The sequence below is a fragment of the Leopardus geoffroyi genome, chromosome E1 (assembly GCF_018350155.1).
Source record: "Leopardus geoffroyi isolate Oge1 chromosome E1, O.geoffroyi_Oge1_pat1.0, whole genome shotgun sequence".
Lineage (NCBI taxonomy): Eukaryota > Metazoa > Chordata > Mammalia > Carnivora > Felidae > Leopardus > Leopardus geoffroyi.
Window position 1 is genome coordinate 47,988,057 of NC_059330.1, and position 20,499 is coordinate 48,008,555.

The following is a 20,499-nucleotide window of genomic DNA, read 5'->3' on the forward strand; positions in this document are numbered from 1 at the left end:
ATGCTTGGGTAAAAGGTCAAATCCCTACTGGTGGCCACAGGCCCCTCTCTGACCAACATCGCCTGCTCCCTGTTCTAGCCACTCAGGCCTCAGAGAGGCTTGAACAGGGCTGTGATGCTTGCTGCCCCCTCTGCCCTAAACGACTGTCCCCGAGACCTCTGCAGAGCTCACCTCCTCACCTCTTGCAGGCCTACTCAACTTCCTCCTGCCAGTGGGGCCCTCCCTGCCACTCTCCTGAGTTTTCTTGCTTATTGTCCCCCGAGACAATATAATCATTATGCGAATTGCTGTTTTGCTCGCTGCTGTGAAGGAAACTTTGCCCACCATCTAGAACACTGCTTGGTGAGTACTAGGCACTCAGTAAACGTTGCTGAATGAATGAATAATCTTTGAGTGCCCAGCACTCGGTCTGGGGTCTGGTTTTTAAATTGTCAGTAAGTATTGGGGGGCGGCGAGGAAAAAAAATAAATTCTCAGTAAGTAGTTGATGGATTTGAATAGGGACTCGGAAATACTACTGGTGGGGCCCTGGGGACACATGGGGCAGGATGAGGGCCAGAAGCCCTGGTCCTCCAGGCAGGGCAACAAGTGATCTCTCAGAATCCCAGTTGCCTGGCCGAGAGAGAGAACGGTTTCAGAGAAGCAAAGTCACTCTTGGCCCCTGGGCCACACCCTCCTCACCCAAAACATATCGAGCTTCTGCCACCCTTAGGACCAGCCCTTGCTCAGCAGGTGTGCTGGGCTCAGGGAAACATCTCCGTAAAGATGAGGCCTGTGTGGGGGTGAGTCGGGCACCCTGGGGTGGGCGCAGACTCATCTCAGAGGAGGTGGGTACAGCACCGTGTACCGAATGGTGCACAATGCAAGTTCGAGTCAAACTCCGCCCTCCCCTGCTCTGCCTTCTGAGGCTGACAGAGCCCATGTCTCTGCAGGGTTGAGAGAGTTCCATGAGAGACTCTAGATCAGGAGGCATGCACAAGTGGGAGGCCTCGTCACCTCCGAATCACGCAAGCCCCTGATAGGGGAACATCTTTTCCGTCTAGCGGGGCCCAAGCAGTGTTCCCGAAAGGCTGGGTGCAAGCATAATTGCTGAATGAAAGAACAAATGAATGAATCACTGAGTCTCCAGAACGTAGCAGGGGCTAGGGGCACAGATTCCCAGTGAGTATTTGTCTGTTGGATTGACTAGCCCTGAAGAAAACACAGGCCAGCAGGTGGGGATCAATGGTGGCAGGTAAGGGCTGGTGACAGGCCACCTGAGGGATCTTTGTCACCCCTGTATTTGTTTTTTTTTAAGCTTATTTGTTTATTTATTTACTTACTTATAAGGAGGGGAGGGGCAGAGAGATGGGGGGACAGAAGATCTGAAGCAGGCTTAGTGCTGACAGCACAGAGCCCAATGTGGGGCTCGAACTCATGAACCATGAGATCACAGCCTGAGCCAAAGTCGGTTGCTTAACCAACGGAGCCACCCAGGCGCCCCTGTTTTTTTAATTGAGGATAATACACAGAGACCGATCCTGAGCGCAGCTCGATGAACCTGTGTCTACATTCGTGTAACTTCCATCCAGATCAAGATACAGAACGTGGTCACACACATGCCTGGGGCTCCCTCTTGCTCCCTCCTGCCCCAGTCAATTCTCCACCATGAGGAGGCACGTCGCCGACTTCCATTGCCCTGGATTAGTTTCGCCTGCCTCTGAACTTGATATGAATGGAAGCCTCCGGTCTGATCAACACTGTTTTTCTCTCCGCTTTTTGTGAGCCAGCAATTGCCACGTGAATGCCAACAATCGGAATCTGGGTGTGAAAGTCTGCTGGCAGGTGCTATCCCCTGCGAAACGCGGGCTGTGGGGGTTTGAAGCGCATGGTTAATGTCTCCTTAGAGGAGCTGTCTTGAGCAGAATGATTTTCAGCTTCTCTGCTGAGAGCACCCGATCTTGAGAGCCGCCTTCGGTCTGACAGCAGAATCTTTCCTCTCCAGGCTGCATGAGTCAGACTCAGAGCCCGGCATCGTGCACCGTTCTGGTCACGATGCTGTGCCCACCTCTTCCGAGAAGGCTGCCGTGCCAGCCCGGCTCACAGCCAGCATCTGGGAACCACCGAGCTGCGGCTGGGGGACAGGTCCTGTTCTCTCTCGACATCCGGCCCTCCTCCCCACCAGCGGCACAGCAGCCTGGGTTTTGGCCCCTAGACCCCCAGGCTCCTTATGGACAGTTTGGGATATTTACAGGACACAGAGCCACCCGACGCCTCCTCTCAGGAAGACGGAGGCTGCTCTCCGCCTCGACATGCGGCAGGCATGGGACAGTTTTTCACACGGGGCCGTGGAAGGAGCTGGAAGCGAGTTTGGGGAGGCAGAGAGCTGGGCGCACAGGTTGGCCTGCGTCCAGGCCGGTGAGCCTGCCTTAGTCTCTCCACCCCCGCAAGGGAAGTGTTACACGCACGCGTGCTGTAAGGAGACGGCCTCCACAAAGTGCCCACACATTACAGGTTCTCAGAAGTCACAGCTACTGCTGTCACAGCTCCGCGATGAAGGGGACGGGATGTGAAGCTAGACCGCCCGACTTTGAATTCTGTTTTCACCACCTGTTGGCTCTGGGGCCTACGGCAGCTTACTCAGTTTCTCCACACCTCAGTTTCCCCATCAATACAGTACAAGCAGTGACAGTACCTACATCACAGGGAGGAGTAACTAAGTCAACGTATAGAAAGTGCCTTGGGGGCGCCTGGGTGGCTCGGTCGGTTAAGCCTCTGACTCTTGATCTTGGCACAGGTCATGATCAAGCCCCGTGGTTCGTGGGGCTGAGCTCCATGTCGGGCTCTGTGCTGACAGTGCCCGGAGTGGGATTGTGCTTGGGATTCTCTGTCTCTCTCTTCCCCCTCCCCCACTCATTCTCTCTCTTTCTCTTTCTCTCTCATTCAAAATAAATAAGTAAGCTTAAAAAAAAACTTTCTAGGGGCGCCTGGGTGACTCAGTCGGTTAGGCGTCCGAACTCAGCTCAGGTCATGATCTCATGGTTTGTGAGTCTGAATCCTGCGTCAAGCTCTGGGCTGACAGCTCAGAACCTGGAGCCTGCTTCAAATTCTGTGTGTGTGTCTCTCTCTCTCTGCCCCTCCCCCACCCACACCCTCTCCCTCTCTCTCTCTTTCAAATAAATAAACTTAAAAAAAAAATTTTTTTTTTTTAATTTCTAAAGAGCTTGGGACAGTTCCTGGCACAGAGTAAGCACCATGTAAGTGTTTGTGCACACGTGCTCTCTCTTTTCCTCTGTAATATACCTGATTAACCAATGGCTCATTAAATAACTACTTAAATAGTATTAAACCATAGCTGTTATGATGATGAGATGAGATGACATACGGAAAGTTCTGAAAAGGATACATTTAGTGCCTGGTACACAGTAAGTGTTCACTAGATATTCACTCTTATTTAAAAAGAAAAAAAATCGTAATTTGGATCCTACGCAGAGAAGTAGGAGGGAGAGTGTGGGGTGGGTAAGCAGGTGAGAGGAGAGGGCCCCAAGGGCACCCAGGGCAGGGAAATGCTGGCCTGACACTTCCTGGGCAGCACAGCAACCTGTGATAAGTGGGGAGGGTCTCCCAAGGGTCTCTGGACCCCAGCCCCTCCCAGAGCGCTCTGCACCAGGAGCCATGCCATGAAGGCTTGTTGACTGACAGCCAGAAACGGTCTGGAGAAAACAACCAGGTTTAACCACAAAGAAGACAAACAAACAAACAAACAGAACCAGGTGAATTTCCTTCCTGATCCTTCAGAGATGGGAGGATTGAGGTTGGACATAAACACCACTTCCAAGAGCATAAAGGACTTTTAAGGGCGGAAGACGAGGGCTTTGTTTTCAGCTCCAGGAAAGACTGCGCGAGAAGGAACAAACATCACTATCAGAGGCTCAGCGATTTTGATGAGGATCAAGGAATAATCGTTCCGTCTAAGACTGGGCATCTCAGCCTTGGGCCGCTGGGCTTGGGACCTCATGTTTGCCTCTGGGCATCATCTTGCACCGCGATCTTAGCTAAGCCCGCTGCCAACGGCTAAAGACAGCACCGATGAGCATCTGGCCGCAGGGACCCCTGGGCACTGACAGGCATCGCCTGGCATTTGAAGGGCCAACTGACTCACTGCCCCAAAAAGCAAGGTGGTAGTGTACAGGTCACAGTGGGAATCGCCTTTCCTCCAGTATTTGCCGTGCAAAGACTTTTTCTAAAGAATTTACACGAACGGAATTGGCAGTGGAAAATATTTGAGACAGAAGAACCCTTTATTTTAAAGCATTTTGAGGACTTCTTGGTGCAATGAAGCATGTCTAAACTTGCCATGGGGGGATTTTTTGGAAAAGGGAAGAGAAGGGGAGAGGAGGGAGGGGAGGAGAGGGGAGGGGAGGAGAGGGGAGGGGAGGAGAGGGGAGAAAGGAAAGGAAAGGAAAGGAAAGGAAAGGAAAGGAAAGGAAAAGAAAAGAAAGGAAAAGAAAGGAAAAGAAAAGAAAAGAAAAGAAAAGAAAAGAAAAGAAAAGAAAAGAAAAGAAAAAATAAAATTCTGTTCAAATGTCACTGGATTCAGATTTTTAAAACCTTAGCCAGCCTGACTCAGGCAGAAAAATTCTCCCAAAGGAACATTGCATGACACAGCTTTTTATATGAAGTATTTAGTTTTACATATGTGATAAAAGTTTGTCAAAGCATATATCTGGGTTTTATTTTCTTTTCGCTCACTTTTGGGGTCAGTTCGGGTACTTTTATGGTATGAGATGGATTTCTAGGGATGGAAAGTGAGTGTGTAAATTGTGCTTGTGGGAAACAAAATCTCAACTATGGACAGCTCACAGAGGCTTTCGTCCAGGAATCAATTTGGTTAGTAGTCAGGGGTGACCTGTAATAAAACACTGACAAAAGGTGACTGGGCATGATGCCGGGGAGTGTGTGTCTGGATGAGCTGAAGAATAAAGAGAACAAATACCATCAATGCTGAATGAACCCACGTACCCATTCATCTGTCTGAGGGCTGGAGACTGGACCCGGTGCTTTTTAAATTTAAATATCAGGTTTCTATGTTCCCCGCCACCCCCTGCAACATAACAGAAAATTTGAAAAAGATAGAAGGAGGCAAAAGAAATCACGCCTAGTTCCCACGACCACTACGTTAACATACTGGTGAATTTCCTTCCAATATCTTTTTTCTGGCCTCCTAGAATAAACCGGGCCCTACTCACATCTATTGTACCAGATGACCTTTCCAGGTTCCACATCTATGGGTTTTTGACTCACTCAATTTGCTACTTAATAGAATTCTCCCCATGTTTAATAAACCTCCCCGAAATCACAGACTTAAGATAATACATTTTTATCTACTAAATGCCTCAAGAACTTTCAAAAGTCTGCCTTGAACAGAAAGTAGGAGAGAGTTTGTGTGCTTTAAATATGGCACACTCTTGGGGCACCTGGGTGGCTCAGTCCGTTAAGCCTCTGACTTCAGCTCAGGTCATGAGTTTGTGGGTTGTGGGCTGGAGCCCCGCATAGAGCTCTGTGCTGACAGCTCAGAGCCTGGAGCTTGCTTCGGATTCTGTGTCTCCCTCTCTCTTTGCCCCTGCCCCACTCATACTCTTTCTCTCTCTCAAAAATAAATTAATGTGGGGGGAAAAATGGCACCCTGCAAAGGGAAAGGGGAAGAAATAGAAATACAAGGCAGAAAGCAAGGGAGGGAGGGAGGGAGGGAGGGAGAGAGGTGGGAGGAGGGAGAAGGAGGGAGGGAAGGTTGGGGGCTAGGAAGAACAAAAAGCTTGGGATTGGTGGGATGCTCAGAGAAGGGGACCCACAGGTTGGCCGGGTGGGTGTGGTGATTATGGGGACAGTGGGAGTGGCTGCAACCCAAACAGGGACCCCCGGGACACAGCCACCAAGTAGGAAGAGGAACTGATCCACGTGAAGGCAGAGGACAGGCCAGGGGCCAGGACGCACACCTCCCGGAGGGACCGAACCTCAGGGCCACGGGCCACAAGGGGCCACCAAGGTGGAAGGACAGAGACCCTGCACGCGGTTAAGCAAACGGGACTCTTCGCCCACCAGGCATCTGGCCTTGCCTCACACGCAGGAATCCGTGGGCAGAAAGACAACAAAAGCTATTTTTCATGCAAGAGAAGTTGGACATCAGGAAAAATCAGAGCCCCTTTGTATGACATGCCAAATTGCTGAAGCGAGAAAATGTCTCGGGCGAGGGCTCAGATGCGAGCCGGGAACAGCACGCTCGCCCAGGGGAACCCGGCCGTCAATGTGCGCTTGTTATCGGGGCTTTTCAGAGCGAGGGCCGGAAGCGAGCGCGGGGCGGCCTCCCCCCATCGCGTGGCAAAGATGAGCTGGTGACACGGCCTTGGCCGGACTGTCTGGCCCCTGGAAGGGAGCCTGGGTGTCCTGAGATGTCCCCGAGGAATCCTCAGGGGTCCGTGTTCTTCTCCTTGCTTGTGCTTTGGGGTGGGGGCTCGGCAAAGACTCTCTTCCTCTGAGACCCATCCTCACGGGTGCTGGTGGGGGTGGGGGGACCCCTTCCCGTTGCCCCCACGTGCAGGGCATTCTCTGGGTTGGTAAATGCCAATCACTACCAGGCATTGCCTACTTTATTCCTGGCTCATCCCGGCTCCTGTGTGCAAATCTGCACCGAAGGTGTTGCTAACACCCCATTTTGCAGAGAAAGCAACTGAGGCTCACAGACACTGTGAAATGACCGGCTGGTGGCCCCACAGTTAGCAGGAGGCGGAGCCTGGCTTCCAACCCCACTCGCCCCAGGATTTGAACCCTCTGCCCCGCCCCCATGCCCTCCTTCCTCTCCAAGAGGCCGCTTATAACAGCTGCTGGGTATTTCAAGTCCATTGTGAAGCAGATGTGTGTGGAACCCCGCGTGTATTTTCCTCTCTGGATCCTCCTGGTGACCCCATGAGACAGGTCTGGTTAGAGTCCCCAGGAGGAGGACCCCACATCCAGGTGTGGTCTGATGCTCCCCACACCCTGCCCTGTATGATGCCGCCCTCTTGCCTCCTGTGGGGTTCCCCGGAACCAGAGGGTAAATTCCCCAAGGGCTTTCTGTACCCACAGTGCGAGCACGAAGCCAGGCACTCAGCATATGCCCCATAAATGCTTAACAGTGACGGAGTTTTAAGGAATACTGCCCTCTAAGGCAGCCCCTGGCTTTGAGTAGCATTGGGGGTGGCCCTTGGAAGAAAAAAAGACAAGAAACAGGTGAGGTCTGGTTCCAGCACCCACCTCCGCTCCCCACCCCAGCCGCCAATTTCAGTGCAACCCCAGGACCCTCCAGCACCAGCTTCCCTGTCCTGTTTTTCTCATCAAAGCCTCTTCTCGGGGCAGAAGGACACTCAGGAGAGGCTGTGTCATGTATGGGGTCCGGTGCAAAACGAAAAATGCAGACCCTCTTGTTCAAGAGTGATCAAGAATTCAAGGAGGGTGTCAGCAGAGCTCTGAACACACAGACGAGCTCCGAGTCCCCAAGTCCCCAGCCCTCGAATACAACCCTGGTGACAACAGTCATTTTACATCCTTTGCACACGACCTGTTACTGGGGTCTGGATTTTTCTAGGACAGTCTTGATTTTAAACGGTCTGGATCTCCCCCCTGCCCCACCAACTCCTCAAACAAGCAAGGAGTGCCGAAATTTCAGGATCTCCGTAACACCTCCTGTGTTACGTCTTACAGCCTCGACAACAACAGAAAACCTGTTGCCTGCTTTTTATCGAGTTCGGGTTCAGAAAATACAAATGCCGCAGTGCCATGGGTCCCGTGGGGGAACCGAAGGCATCGAGGCTCAACATTGACAGCCTGACATCCCATCGCAAGGGGGAACTGTTTTCATCCACCCAGCGGATGATTTCCACATCTGTGTCTCCGGGCCCGCCCCGCCTCATCCCTGCAGAGTGGGGTGGTCCCCCACCCTGTGCACTCAGTCCTTCCGTGTCCAGCTCTCCTGTCTCCAGTCCCCCTAGGCTCCTCCACTTTGGTTCTGTGTCTCGGGGAATGGCTGCACTGCCTGGGGCGGGTGTCTATCATTGTATCCCATTTTACAGATGAGGAAACTGAGGCTCCGAGAAGCTAGGGAATTTGCCCAAGGCCGCAGGGAATGCAGGGTAGAGCAGGATTCGGATGCACGTCTCTTTGACCACCTTCGCCAGCCCCCGTCCTGTTAACCATCACGTGCACTTGGTGACTTCTGGACAGTGAAGCTCCCGATGGGGGCTGTCAGAGAGGCCAGTGGGGCCGTATCTGCAGGGTTCGGACATCGGGGAATAAGCATGACTTGACCACAAGTGGGTTGCGGGCCCGTTGAAAGGTGGCAAGCTGGGGAAGGATGTCAGCTGATTACAGATTTTAATTTTTTTAATGTTTATTTTATTTTTGAGACAGAGACACAACATGAGCGGGGGCGGGGCAGAGAGAGAGAGAGGGAGACCCAGAATCCAAAGCAGGCTAAGCGCCGAGAGGGTGGGAGAGGAGTCGTGGAGAGACCACACTGGCCACCAGCAGCACATCTGACACGTGAGCAGCCACCTGCATGTGGCTCCTGGCCAAGGTTGTCAGGGTGAAAAGAGGCCAAGCCAATAATGTTTCCACGAAAGGCTGCCTGAAGTCCTGTCCCCTCTGCGGTGCCTCTGTGGGAACCCGCCACTGTGTCTTAACAGCACCTTCCCAAGTCTCTTCTTCACATGACCCTGGGAGGGAGGGGAACAGACAGAGGGATGAGGCAGGCAAGAGGGAAGGAGGAGAAAGAAGGGAGGGAAGGGGAGGCAGAAAACATGGAGGGAAGGATAGGTCTCGTTTGCCCGTTTGCCAGACAAGCAGATGTGAGGCTCTAGGAGGTTAAGGGACAAGCAGAAGACGGCTCAGATGATCAGTGACAGAGCTGGGATCAGGCCACGGGTCTCCTGACTCTCATTCCAGTGTTCCCACAGCCCGGCAGCCTGTCCTCCTGCATCACAGCCCGGATCCCGCCACCCTGGAGTTCCCGGCCGTGGCCCCATTGCCTGCCAGGAGGTGGGAAGGGGGGACGCTCGGCCTGGGAGGCTGCCATCCTCGCCACGGGGACCACCTTGACGGCAGACCCTATGCCGACTCCTAATTGAGATCCCCCCGGTTCCGATTTCATGGTTCACAGCAGCCCCTCGGAGCGGTTCTGCCTCTGCGAGATGATGGCACCACGCCGTGCTCTCCACTGGCCCGAACAACCCCAGGGAGGCCCAGCGTCTCCGACTCCCAGACCCTGGGGGCCGCTGAGCGGACCCGGGGCCTCGCTCAAATCGGCCGCAAACTTTCTTCTTCTGGGAACATCTCCAAAGTCCGGGACGCATGGGGATAGGGAGAAGGCCATCCCACCTTGAATATCTACAAGATGCCAGGCACCTTGAAGGTAATTCTGCACATAACCCTTGGAAAGATTTCCCATGCGATCTTTGCAACGATCCCAGGGGCTAATATGCCCACGCCCCTGTCTTACCATGAAGGAACTCTAGTTTAGAGGTTGTCTGACAAGTGGCAGAGGCTGGGCTCAAACCCGGGTCCGTGCGACTTCGGACTGGCCGTCCCATGCTGCCACTTCCGTGAGGCCTAATGGGGGCCCGAAGGGTGAGCTGGGATGGGCGTCCAGCCCTGCGTCTCTCCCCGGGGGGGCGAGGAGGTGACAGAGAGCAAGAACGATGGCAGGTGAGCCAGGGAGGCCGAGCAGCTGTAGTTAATCGGTTTTCTCCCAGGCTCTGAGCTGGGCTTGAGTCAAGAGATTCCCCACGCCCACTCCACACTCTCAGAGACGGGACAGTGGCCTGGGAGGAGGAGGGACACCTAGAGAGCACTCTGGAGTACCTCTACCTCTGTAGGCTCTGCGTGGTGAGAGGCACAGGAGGGTGGATGTTGTGTGACAGGCCTCGCTTCAGGTCGGCAATCCTTCGAGGTGGGGGAGGGGGGAGGGCGGCTGCAGTTAAAATCCAAAGCCTGGGGCGCCTGGGTGGCTCAGTTGCTGGACGTCTGACTTCGGCTCAGGTCATGATCTCACGGTTCGTGGGTTCGAGCCCTGCACCAGGCTCTGCGCTGACTGTGCAGAGACTGCTTAGGATCCTCTGCCCCTCTCTCTCTCTCTCTCTCTCTCTGCTCCTCCCCAGCTTGCACCTTCTCTCTCTCAGAAATAAACAAACATTGAAAAACAAGTTATAAAATCTGAAGCTTTACGAGCCGGTGCACAAACTCTGCGGCTGGGGGCATACGTGCTCAAAGAGCCCGAGGAGGGAGCTGGGGCTTGCTTCTTGGGGAGGCTGGCTTGAAGGATGGACAGAAGTCGGGGGTGGGGGAGAGTAGTGGGGTGACAGAGAGATCCTGATGTTTAGGGTAGCAGGAGCTATCAGAGGATTCTTTTGACCCAGGACCCCAGCAGGGCGGCTCCCAGGGCCCCATCCCGGCCCCAGGGAAGCAGGAGGGCAGGAGGAGGCCTGATGCCAAGGCCACTTGAGGCCAAGTATGGAGTCATAGTCTGCCGTCTTTGAGTCGGGGTCATGCAGGGGAGGTGCCGTCTACTTTGCAGAATCCCTGGAGCTTCCCTCAGAGGGTCGTCTGGACCCCAGCCCCGTCCTGACCCTGTGGAGTGCCCTCGAAATGCAAAGGGGCAGGGATGGCTAGCATCCAGCGAAAGATATAGCTACCAGGTGAAGGATGACCTTCAGGCCTCCTCACAGCCCCCTGCTGGAGGTTGGCACTACATTCATCTGGCTCCTGGCCTACACTCGGGAATCTGGTGGGATACAGAGGCCAGGGGCAGGCCCCGAGTCTCCCCAGGGCTGTCCTGACGAGCATCGCGTTTGGGGAGCACCTGCTCCGTACGTGTGCCCTGGCCACTTTCACATCTGCTGTCTCATTATCTTATTTTCCAGACACATGAACGACTCAGAGAGGTTAAGTAACCTGCCCAAAGCTGCACAGCTACCTGGGAAAGCTGGGATTTGAACTCACGTCTTCTCTCCCCAAAACCTGGCCTCCTGCCTCTACCCCACGCTGCCTTTTCAACAGAGTCTATTAGGGTTCAATAGGACACATGGAATTCATTTCTCCCAGGCCTCTGTCACAGAGACGATCTGGCTTCCCTTCAGCAGTGATTTCCTTTGTGATGTGCACACTGGCACCTTACAGGTGGTCACGCTCTCCTCTCTGTCCCGGCCCCAGGAAGTTCACAGACAAGCATGTGGCCCATGTCCAGCAACACGGCCGGCCTTTGCAGCAGGCACTTTGTGAGCTCAAGCGGACTCAACCATCACCTTATTTTCCTGCTCTTGTTTCTACTTCCGTCCTAGTGCCTCACCTACTTTGCTTTTTCTTTTCTTTTCTTTTTTTTTTTTAATCTTGTTCCTTTCTTCCTTTCTCTGTTTTTTGGTTGGAGGAAGAAGAGCTAACCAGGGGAGAATCACGTGATGTCATTTTCACAGCGTTGAAAAGTTTTTCATACGGAGAAATTGATGCGTGAGGAAAAGAACGTCTCTCGTCTGGCATCATGTCCTGACTTGCCTGCGCTCAGGAGAGGTGTTCTCTCGCAGCGCCTCCCGGAGCGCCACGGGGGTGAAACACAAGAATTGCGGGGGGCCTGGGCCTGGCCCTGGGGTTAGGGCCAGTCTGTTCTCTTGGTGAAGCTGTTCCCGGGGATCTGGCCCCGGCACACGCGTCTTTATTGGAGTGTGTGTTTGGGGGTTAACTGTGACGGAGCCGGTGAGCTGTGCCAACGAAGCCCTAACCAGGCCGCCCCCACACCCTCTCCTGCTCTGGGGGCTGTTACGAATGAACGAGCCAGCCGCCGTGTGACCTTGGGTGAGTCACTTTGCCTCTCCCACCTCGAGTTTCCTTTGCGTCTTTGCTTCCAGTGTGTGAGGATCAGGGCACCTGAGCAGTCCCATCCCCAGTGTGGACACATGCTGGGGTGTCACAGGCAAGGTAAGGTGGGTCACCTGCAGCTAGTTATCTTAGGAAGAGAAGGGAAGTGGGCATCACGTAGGCAGAGGCCAGCTCACCCTACCAGGACGGTTAGGCTCCCTCCACGTTTGTTTTCTCAAAGAAAAGAGAAACGGGTGGAACCCCTACCGGCTGACAGGAACTGGGTCTCTCCCTTCCCCCCTCGGAAATGACGCTTCCTTAGAGCAGTGGTTCTCTGCAGGGGGTTGATTTTGCTTCCCCCTCCTCACCCCCTCCCCACACTTGCCCAGGGGACATCCGGCAGCGTCTGGAAGTATTTGTGGTTGTCACAGCTTGGTGGCAAGCGGAGGGGGGGGGGGGCGGTGCTTCTAGTAGGCAGAAGCCAGAGAGGTTCTTAAACATCCCACACCACGCAGGACGGCCCCCACAACAGAGAACGATCCAGCCCAAAATGCCCCCGTGGTGAGGGGTAGCTGATGATGAACCCGAGCCCGAATCCTCGGGGCTGTGATGACTCATGGTGGTCCTCCCGAGTTACTCTCCTCGGTACTTTCCAGCATGCCTTTTGGAGGTGGGCATGCTGCTGGCCAGTGCCAGATGTGGAACCCCTAGGGGTACGTGCTCGGTTTCCCTTCCCGACCCTGCTCTTTCCTCCGGACGCAGCACCACTGTCCCGCAGCTGCCGTGGCCCCAGATCCAGGCGGCATCCTGGATTCCTCACCTCCTCCTCCCCATCATTCTCTCCACTTGTCCCCATCTCTGCCGCCCGCCACTTGGCCCCAGGCCACCAGTCTGGTTTTCCGCAACCATGACCAGACTGGTCTCCTGGTGGCCTCCCCTGCCTTCCAGAATCTCCACTCTCCACGTACAGCCGGAGGATCTTCTAAAATCATAAATCAGATCACTTTACTGTCCTCCCTGAAACTCCCCAGAGCACTGATCCTAGTCCTGATCTCGAAGCCTCTCCTGAGCCCCCACACCCCCATACCCTCACGCGGTGATGGAGCCTTGCCCAGCGTCTCCTGCCTCAGGGCCTCAGCTTGCCTCTTCCTCTCCCTGGAAGCTCTTCCTGCAGTCCTCCAACAGCTCTTTCCTGTTCCCTTGACTGACCGCAGCCCTCCCCAGCCTCTCCCAGCACACCCTCACTCTGTTTCCGTCCTAACCCTCGCTAGTACCCGAAAGCGTCAGCTTCATGGGAATGCTGGCTCCAGGAGAGCAGAGACCGAGTCTATCCCGTCTGCGGCTGTGGCCAAGAGCCTCACACATCTGACACGGAGCGGGTGTTCAGTGAGCATGTGTGGAACAAAGGAATAAATGAATGGATGAATGAATGAATGCGTCAATGAATGGAGCCACCCAGGCGCCCCAGGTTTCCTACTGGTTTCCTTCTGAGCCTTGCTGAAGCCCCTCACACGGGGAAGCTGGCTCTGTGGTGAGGCCATGGAATCAGACCACCAAGATCCCCAAAGTCGTCTTGCTAGGTCAGCTGGATCTAGTTAAAAGGATATGGTTTTCTCTTACAAGAAGAGAGGAAGCAGTGAAGAACAAAGCAGAGCATTAAGGGAAGGTAGACAAGAGAAGGACTGCCAGGACTCCTGCCTGTGTCACTAGAGAGTGGGCACCTGTTAGGGAGCAGGGACAGGAATGCTGACGTTCCCCTCCACATTCATGTGTTGAGGCTCTAACCCCCCACCCCCCACCCCCCCTCCCCCGCCCCTGCCCCTGTGGGATTTGGAGGTGGGGCTTTGGCGGTGAGTGACTAGGTTTAGCTGAGGTCTTGAGGGTGGGATCCTCATGATGGGATTTAGCACCCTTATTAGGAGAGACCCAAGAGCTAGCACTCTGACCTGAGGGCAGAGTAACTAGGGGACCACCTGCCATCCTGGAAGCCGGCGCTCACTGGGGACCAAACCGGCTGGCACCTTGATCTTGGGCGTCTAGCCTCCAGAACTGTAAGAAATAAATGTTGCTCAAGTCACTGGGTTCATCGCATTTTGCTCTGGCAGCCTGAGCTAAGACAGCTCCTTACTTGCCCCTTCCCAAATCTGTGTGGTTCAAACAAAGGACATCCTCTGGTTGGTGGAAAGCCAGGCTCATCAGTCCGGCCTCCATGGTGATCCAGACAGAAGACATTCTGTGATCCTCAAGAGCTGTGACCATCTTAAGCCTCATAACCTCCATCTATGAAAGGCAGATAATATTCACCTCGAAGCGTTGACCATTACAGGAACTAATGTAGTCCTGCCCAAAGGTCAGCCCTAAGGGATGGCTGTTATTATCAACACCAGAGGGCAAAGGGGAGCCCTGGGGAGAGGGGACTAGCTGGGGAAGGCCTGTTCTGGCTGCTCTCACTTGCCTGGGCCTCACTGGACAGGCTGCCTATGGGTTATCGCAAGAGAAAATGAAAGCAAACACAGGAAAAGTTCCCAGGCTGGTGCCTGGAGCGCAGTGGGCGTGGAAAGGGTGCGATTTGAATCAAAAGCTCTCTGAAGGGTCCGATGTTGGGAGTTTAAGGCCAGCACCTGCCTTGAAAGGGTTCCAAGGGCCCTGGAGGAGGAAGCCCCGCCCCCAGGCCGCTGGGCAAGTGGGCGGGGACTGGGCGGGGCCTCGGCAGGCAGGAGCCCCCGGGTAGTCCCCTATGGCTGTCCCATCTCTCCCCTGGCCCCAGGGCGCAGTACTCATGGTTTCTTTTTCTGTGTGCCGTGTTGTGAATTCAGTCTGGGTACACTGGTGTGAGAGATGCTGCCCAGGTGAGGGAGGTGGACATGACTGGGACATAGGACTCTCGCCCTCAGGGTGGAGAAGGTGGAGAATCTCTCTGCACCTTTTCCCCAGCCAGTGCCCAGGACAGAGCTGGCACAAAGCAGGCACGGGGGTCAGCCTGGTGTCAAGGCTGCCACCTTCAGGCTCTGACAGAGCTGTGGGTGTCTGGGGGGGTGGGCAGCTTCATCTCTGGGGAGCTTGGGAGGGGAGGGGAGGGGCGGGGCTGAGGCTGAATTTTGCCAGGACCAGAGTCCTCCTGATGGCAGTGCGGTGTCTGGGTCCCTCATGGACCCTGGCCTCCAGCGGCCCCAGCGAACACCCCAGAGCTAACAGGGGGCACGGAGGCTTGGGCATGCTGACATTCGCTGCTGCCCTCTGGGCCCAGTCACCTCCCCTCCCGTGTTTCCATGAGGTTTTCGTTCCCAGCACACAGTACGTGCCCCATGACTCTTGCTTCCCCTCTATACCTTGCCTGATTGCAACACGCATTAGAGCTTGAACAAATGCTGCTTGGTGATACTTTTGACAGAAAAGTCCGCAAAGACTTATTACTCCTTTCCTGTGTCCACCAGCCTGGGGCTGAGTGTCGCCAAAGACACAGAGGAAGAATGAGGTGGGGTCTTGGGAAGGGTGGGAGCAGGAGGCTGATTGTGATGAGGATGGGCTAGTCCAGAATGTGGTGGAAGAAGAGACAGAAACAGAGACAGAGACAGAAATAGACAAGAGAGAAGAGGAGAGAAACGGAGGGAAGGGGAGAGGAGAGGGGAAGAGGGGAGGAAAGGGGAGGGGAGAGGAGAAGCGGGAAGGGAAAGGAAGGGAAGGGAAGGGAAGGGAAGGGAAGGGAAGGGAAGGGAAGGGAAGGGAAAGGGAAGGAAAGGAAAGGAAAGGAAAGGAAAGGAAAGGAAGGGAGAGTATGTTATACAATTTGGGCATCACTTGTACATTTTCTCTTCTGAATGCCTTCATGCTGCTGGCAGCCCAACCTCAGAGCTAGGCTCCACTGGGTAGTCAAGTACTTGGTTCTATTTTTAATGGCAACCCAGAAGCTGTTTGGGAAAGGGCAGGATGACATGGTGGGAAGAGCTTTGTTGTGAGACAAAGGCTCAAATCTAGCCCAGCAGCCTGCTACCTGGGTACCTCTGGGTAAGTGCCTTGCCCTCTCTGAGCCTCTGTACCCTCGGCTGCAGATGGGGGTGAAGACAGCACCTTCTCAGGGCTGTTGTGAACGTGCCATGTGGTAACATGCACAGGCTCAGCACTCTCGAGTATTTTGACTTGTCCGATAGACGGGCGGAGGGGTGAGACCCGGCTCTGGGGGAGCAGAGAGAGGCTGGGGCGGTGTCGGCCCTGCTGAGGCTGTCAGACTGCACGGATGCCTTAAACACACAGAGGCCTGGGCTCTCCTGGCCCAGCAACATCATTTATGGGAAACGACCGGGAAACTGAATCCGCTGTTTGTGAGTTGCCAGCAAGAGCTTCGGAGTCCCACGGTCACAACCAGGGCTTTGCTGGCTGCCTGCTACAGCATTTCCAGTTTCAGCTCAGAGGTTTGATCTTTGCATTGTTTTCCCCACGTACAGCTTTGGGGTACTTTGCTAGAGAACAGGTGGAAATCATGCATTTGACACACAAAGCCAACACTGGGGTGACCAGGCCCCCGGGAAGTGGCTTGGGCTTACTGGGCTGCCTGGACCCCGGCCGGCTGGCAGGTGGAGGCATCGCAGACGTCAGGTGACTGTGCTTTTAGGAGATAAGCTGGCGGCTTCCACCCAGGTCGAGGGACTGTCACGATAAAGCCAGCCACAACAAGGAATCCTGAACCTGCTCTCCTAGCCCTGGGTTGGTCCCAGGGTGTTCTAGCCTTTGGATGTGGCCTGGTTTGGCCCTCAGAACCCCTGAGCTGGGTGGGGGGGGGGCGGGGACAGAGGCAGCTCAGTTCTTACGGTGAAGTCCCCCAGATGGCAATTCCCCACCCTCCCTCTGCCAGCGGAGCCAGCTGCCCAGATCAGCTTGGGGCTCTCTTGATGAACACCGAGTGCAAACGCTCCAGGCAGCTGGCAAGATGCTAAGTGAAGCATCAATCCTAATGAGGATGAGGAATTAATAAAGTCGGCATCCCAGCCACTCTGCAGAGGCCGGGCTTGCCACCGAGGAGGAGTGAGTTAGTTCCAGCCTCCGCCGGGAGACTGGAAGGCCTGGGGTCCTCGTGTGCATCCGGGTGGTGACAGTGACATGGCTCACTGCGCCACGCAGAGCCTGTGGGGTAGAACGTGGGGGCTCTGCAGCCCCTGTTCTGTGTCTAATTCAGGTGCCGTGGCAGGTAGTGACGTGGGTACATTCTCCAGATGAGAAGAGTAGGTGTTCGTGATCTGAACAACTGCACACCCAAAATGATGTTTTTCAAAAGAAAAGAGGAAGGTGTGATCGTGGGCCCACCGATCCTTTGTGTGCCTGTGTTTGGCAAACTATTGATCGCACATGCCCGCTCCTCCAAGATACCACTTAGCCCTGGCATTAAACTCCAATTGCAAAGGGCAAGGCAGCCTCGCTTGGGAGAGGATGTGGGGAGCGGAGGTGGGCAGGATTCCTGTGCGTGCAGCCTAGGGGGAAGGAAAGGGAGCAAGTTCAACCTCGCCGAGCCGACCCAGCTTTACAAAGCCTCTTTTCAGCTGACTCCAAACGCGGCCAGGAAAAGGGCCATCTCTACCAACCTCCCTACCAACCTCCACCAAGATCCAACCCCGCTGAACTCTCTGCAGGGGCTGTAGCTGCAGTAAGGCAGCCTAGGTGTGTGGGAGAACTCCCCGAATAACCGAGGGGCGGAGTTAACGCACGGGAAAAGGTTACAGAGAAAGAACGAGGAAACTCTGTCCAAGGATATCTGAAAGGAACGCTCCGCCAACTTCCCCCACTCCTTCTCCGATCTGAAAGCCAAGCCCGAGCGGCAGACCCGTCCACAACCTGGCTGGGACCAGACCGCCCCTCCACAGCCACCTGTTAGTTCCAGTCCCGCAGCGGGGCGGGTGGGAGGCGCAGAAGTCGGGCGCATTTCGCCATTGGAGGCGTCCGGGCCCCCTCCCGCGGAGGGAGCGGTCCCCACAGTCCCGGGACACCCAATCCCGGCCCCCGGAGGCATTCCAACCTTAGAACACCTTCTACTCGGCCTCCTCGCGCAGCTAGGGGCGCAGCGCCCCGCCCCTCTTGCCCCGACGGGGTGGCCACGCCCCTCCCAGGCAGTTCTCGGTCCTCGGGTAGCCCCTGCACCCTCCAGTGTCCGGCCGAGGTCTCCCGCAGCCTCTCTGCCGAGGGACCAGGGCCGAGGGCTTGCTCCCCTAGTGGGGGGGGGGGGGGGCGGGGGGCCTCGGTGACGCACCCCTCCCCTCCCCACCGAGCAGGGAGGAGCGGGTCGGGGCCCCGTAGAAGAGTAGGCGGAGGAGCAGGGTCTCGGCGGCGTCAAGATCCGGCGACCCGGTTCGCACCGAGCCGCTCGGAGCCCAGCCTCCACCCCTACCTCTCGGCCCGGGCCTGGAGCTAGCGTGGAGCGGCCCCGGCGCTCCCCGCCCCCGGCCGGCCCCGCCCCAGGATGGCCAGTTCCCATAGCAATCGCACAGACACCGGTTGCCAAGCAACCCCTCCCCCTCCTCCTCCCCTCCTCTCCGGTCGGCTCCCCCAACCCCAGCCTCCTCCCGCCCCCACGCCATCCTCCACCTCCCCCGGGGGCTCCGGCGCGGCCCCTCGGGGTCGCTCCGGTCTCGGGCCGCACGCGCGCCCGTGTGAGTTTCGGCGTGTTTCATTGTGCCTGCGTGCGAGGGGGTGTGCGTGTGCGTGGAGAGTTTGTGGGGTCGGTTGAAGGGACCCCGAGCTGGTGCACAGCTGGCCGCGAGGGGACCCGCCCGTTCGCTCCGGCTCCTTTGTGTGTCGCGCGGAGCCAGTGCCGCGCCCACCCCCTTCCCGGCCGGCACCCCGGGCAGGGTGTGCGTGTGTGCGTGTGTGTGTGTGTGTCTGTGTGTTGGGGGGTGGGTGGGTGCCCGGGCCGGACGTACCTTCGATGCAGCACACCCGCCACAGCCCCGAGTGGGTGAGGTCGCCGCGGGCGCGGCGGGGCGCGGGCCCGTCGTCCATGGTCAGGTTGGTGCCGTTGCAGATGTGCGCGCTGGAGTAGAGCCAGTAGTCGGTGCCGATGGCGATGGCCATGAGCGAGAAGGCGGCGAAGGCTCCGGCCGTGGTCAGCAGCATCTGCAGCCCGCGGTCGCATCGCACCATGGTGGGCGCCTCATAGTCCGCCGCCCGCCGGCCCGGCCCGCCGCGCCCGCCCGCCCTCCTCCCTCCGCGCGCCGCTCCGGGGGCGCCCGGGCTGGGGTGGGGGGGCCGAGGGCCGGGGGGCGGCGCCGCGCTGCGCGCTCCGACCCCGCGCCCCGGGCGTGCCTGCGCTCGGGCCCCCGCCGGGGCTCAAACTCCGAGGCGCGGCGGCGAGTGAGGGCTGCGCGGGCCGCCGGGCGGGCTGGCGGCGGAGGCCGGGGGCTCCTCCCTCTCGGCCCGCCCTCCCGGCTCGGCCCGCGCCTCCGCCCCGCGCCCTCCGCGCCTCCGCCCGCCGCCCGCCGCCCGCCGCCGCCGCGCTCCGGGCCCGCGCCCCGCTCCTCTCGGCGCCGCCCCTCGCGCCTCGGCCCCCCGCCCGGGTTTGCCTCCCCTCTCTGCCCCTCTCCGCCCCCTCCCCACCCCCCGGCCCGGATTTTCTCTTCCCCCACTCCTCTCCCCTCTCCGCGCTCGCACGCGCTCTCGCCTCCTCTCCCAGGGTTCATTCACATTATTAGAGCGAAGGAAGCCGAGGCACGGGTTCCCCGGGAGGACGAAGGGAAACCGCGTTGCCAGCCACCTCGCTTACTCAACCCAGGACACCCAGCCTTCCCCTAGATGGCCCTGGGGACTCTTGCATTTGTGGAGTGTGACTGTGCGGGTGATGGCCCCCCTTTCCCCGGTGTACATAGCGGTGCCTTTACCTGGTGATGGATTGTGTAGGCGCAATTTGGCAGTGGGAGTGTCCAAGTCAGATGTCCAGAAGCCCCAGATGTGGGTCACAGCTGAGAGACACTGCAGGCCAAGCCAGCATCCTCCCCCCCCCCCCCCGCCCCACCTCCGGCCACTTCCCTCCCCCACCCGGTGTCTCCTACCCCCACCAGCTCCTCCAGGGGACCCAGACTTTGGGGTTGAGGGGAGAGAGAGGTGTCAGCCAGAGGTCATTTGGGAAGAACGCAGGATCCCTGTTTTGCAGAGGGGTGATGAGGTCGTGATTGAAGAGAGGGATCCCCAACATGATTACATTTCTGATGGTCTATTACCTTGAGTCCAGGAACACCCCAGTTGGATCGGATTCAAACACCCAGCCCCCAGCCATTTCCCTCTTTCTTCTAGCTTCCCCTTGAATACCTTTATTTCTTTTTGCCTTTCCCTGTACACGAGCTTAACTGGCTTTCCCTCACCTCCCTTTATTGCCAGCTTCTGCCTCAAGCCCTGCTGGCTTCACTTAATTGCCTTCGCTGCTGGCATGATCCCAAACTGGACACACTCCCTTCTCCTCGGAGCCAGTCCGGGCTCTTTCTCCTTCAAAACCCGGTTCCAAACTCTTCCCTCCAGGAGGTCCTCAGAGACCAGCATCTGGATGTCCCGCGTGCCTTTTATTCATCCCTCCCCGAAGTTCGTGTCGTTGGCATCCTTGATGGCTGTCCTGGACCCCTCAGGAGAGTCAACGAGGTATACCCAAAGTTGCTATTCTTGCAAGATGCAG

General features: G+C 56.8%; 1 protein-coding gene across 1 annotated transcript in view; it reads right to left on the reverse strand.

Annotated features, from left to right (window-relative positions):
- The window catches only part of CACNG4 (calcium voltage-gated channel auxiliary subunit gamma 4), a 57,998-nt gene extending 38,771 nt beyond the window's left edge, over window positions 1–19,227 (reverse strand). The window contains exon 1 of the mRNA XM_045489488.1: window positions 18,761–19,227. Coding sequence (XP_045345444.1) covers window positions 18,761–18,980 — 220 coding nt within the window. The 5' untranslated portion in view covers window positions 18,981–19,227. The remainder of the gene's footprint in view (window positions 1–18,760) is intronic.
- Window positions 19,228–20,499: the final 1,272 nt, after the last annotated feature.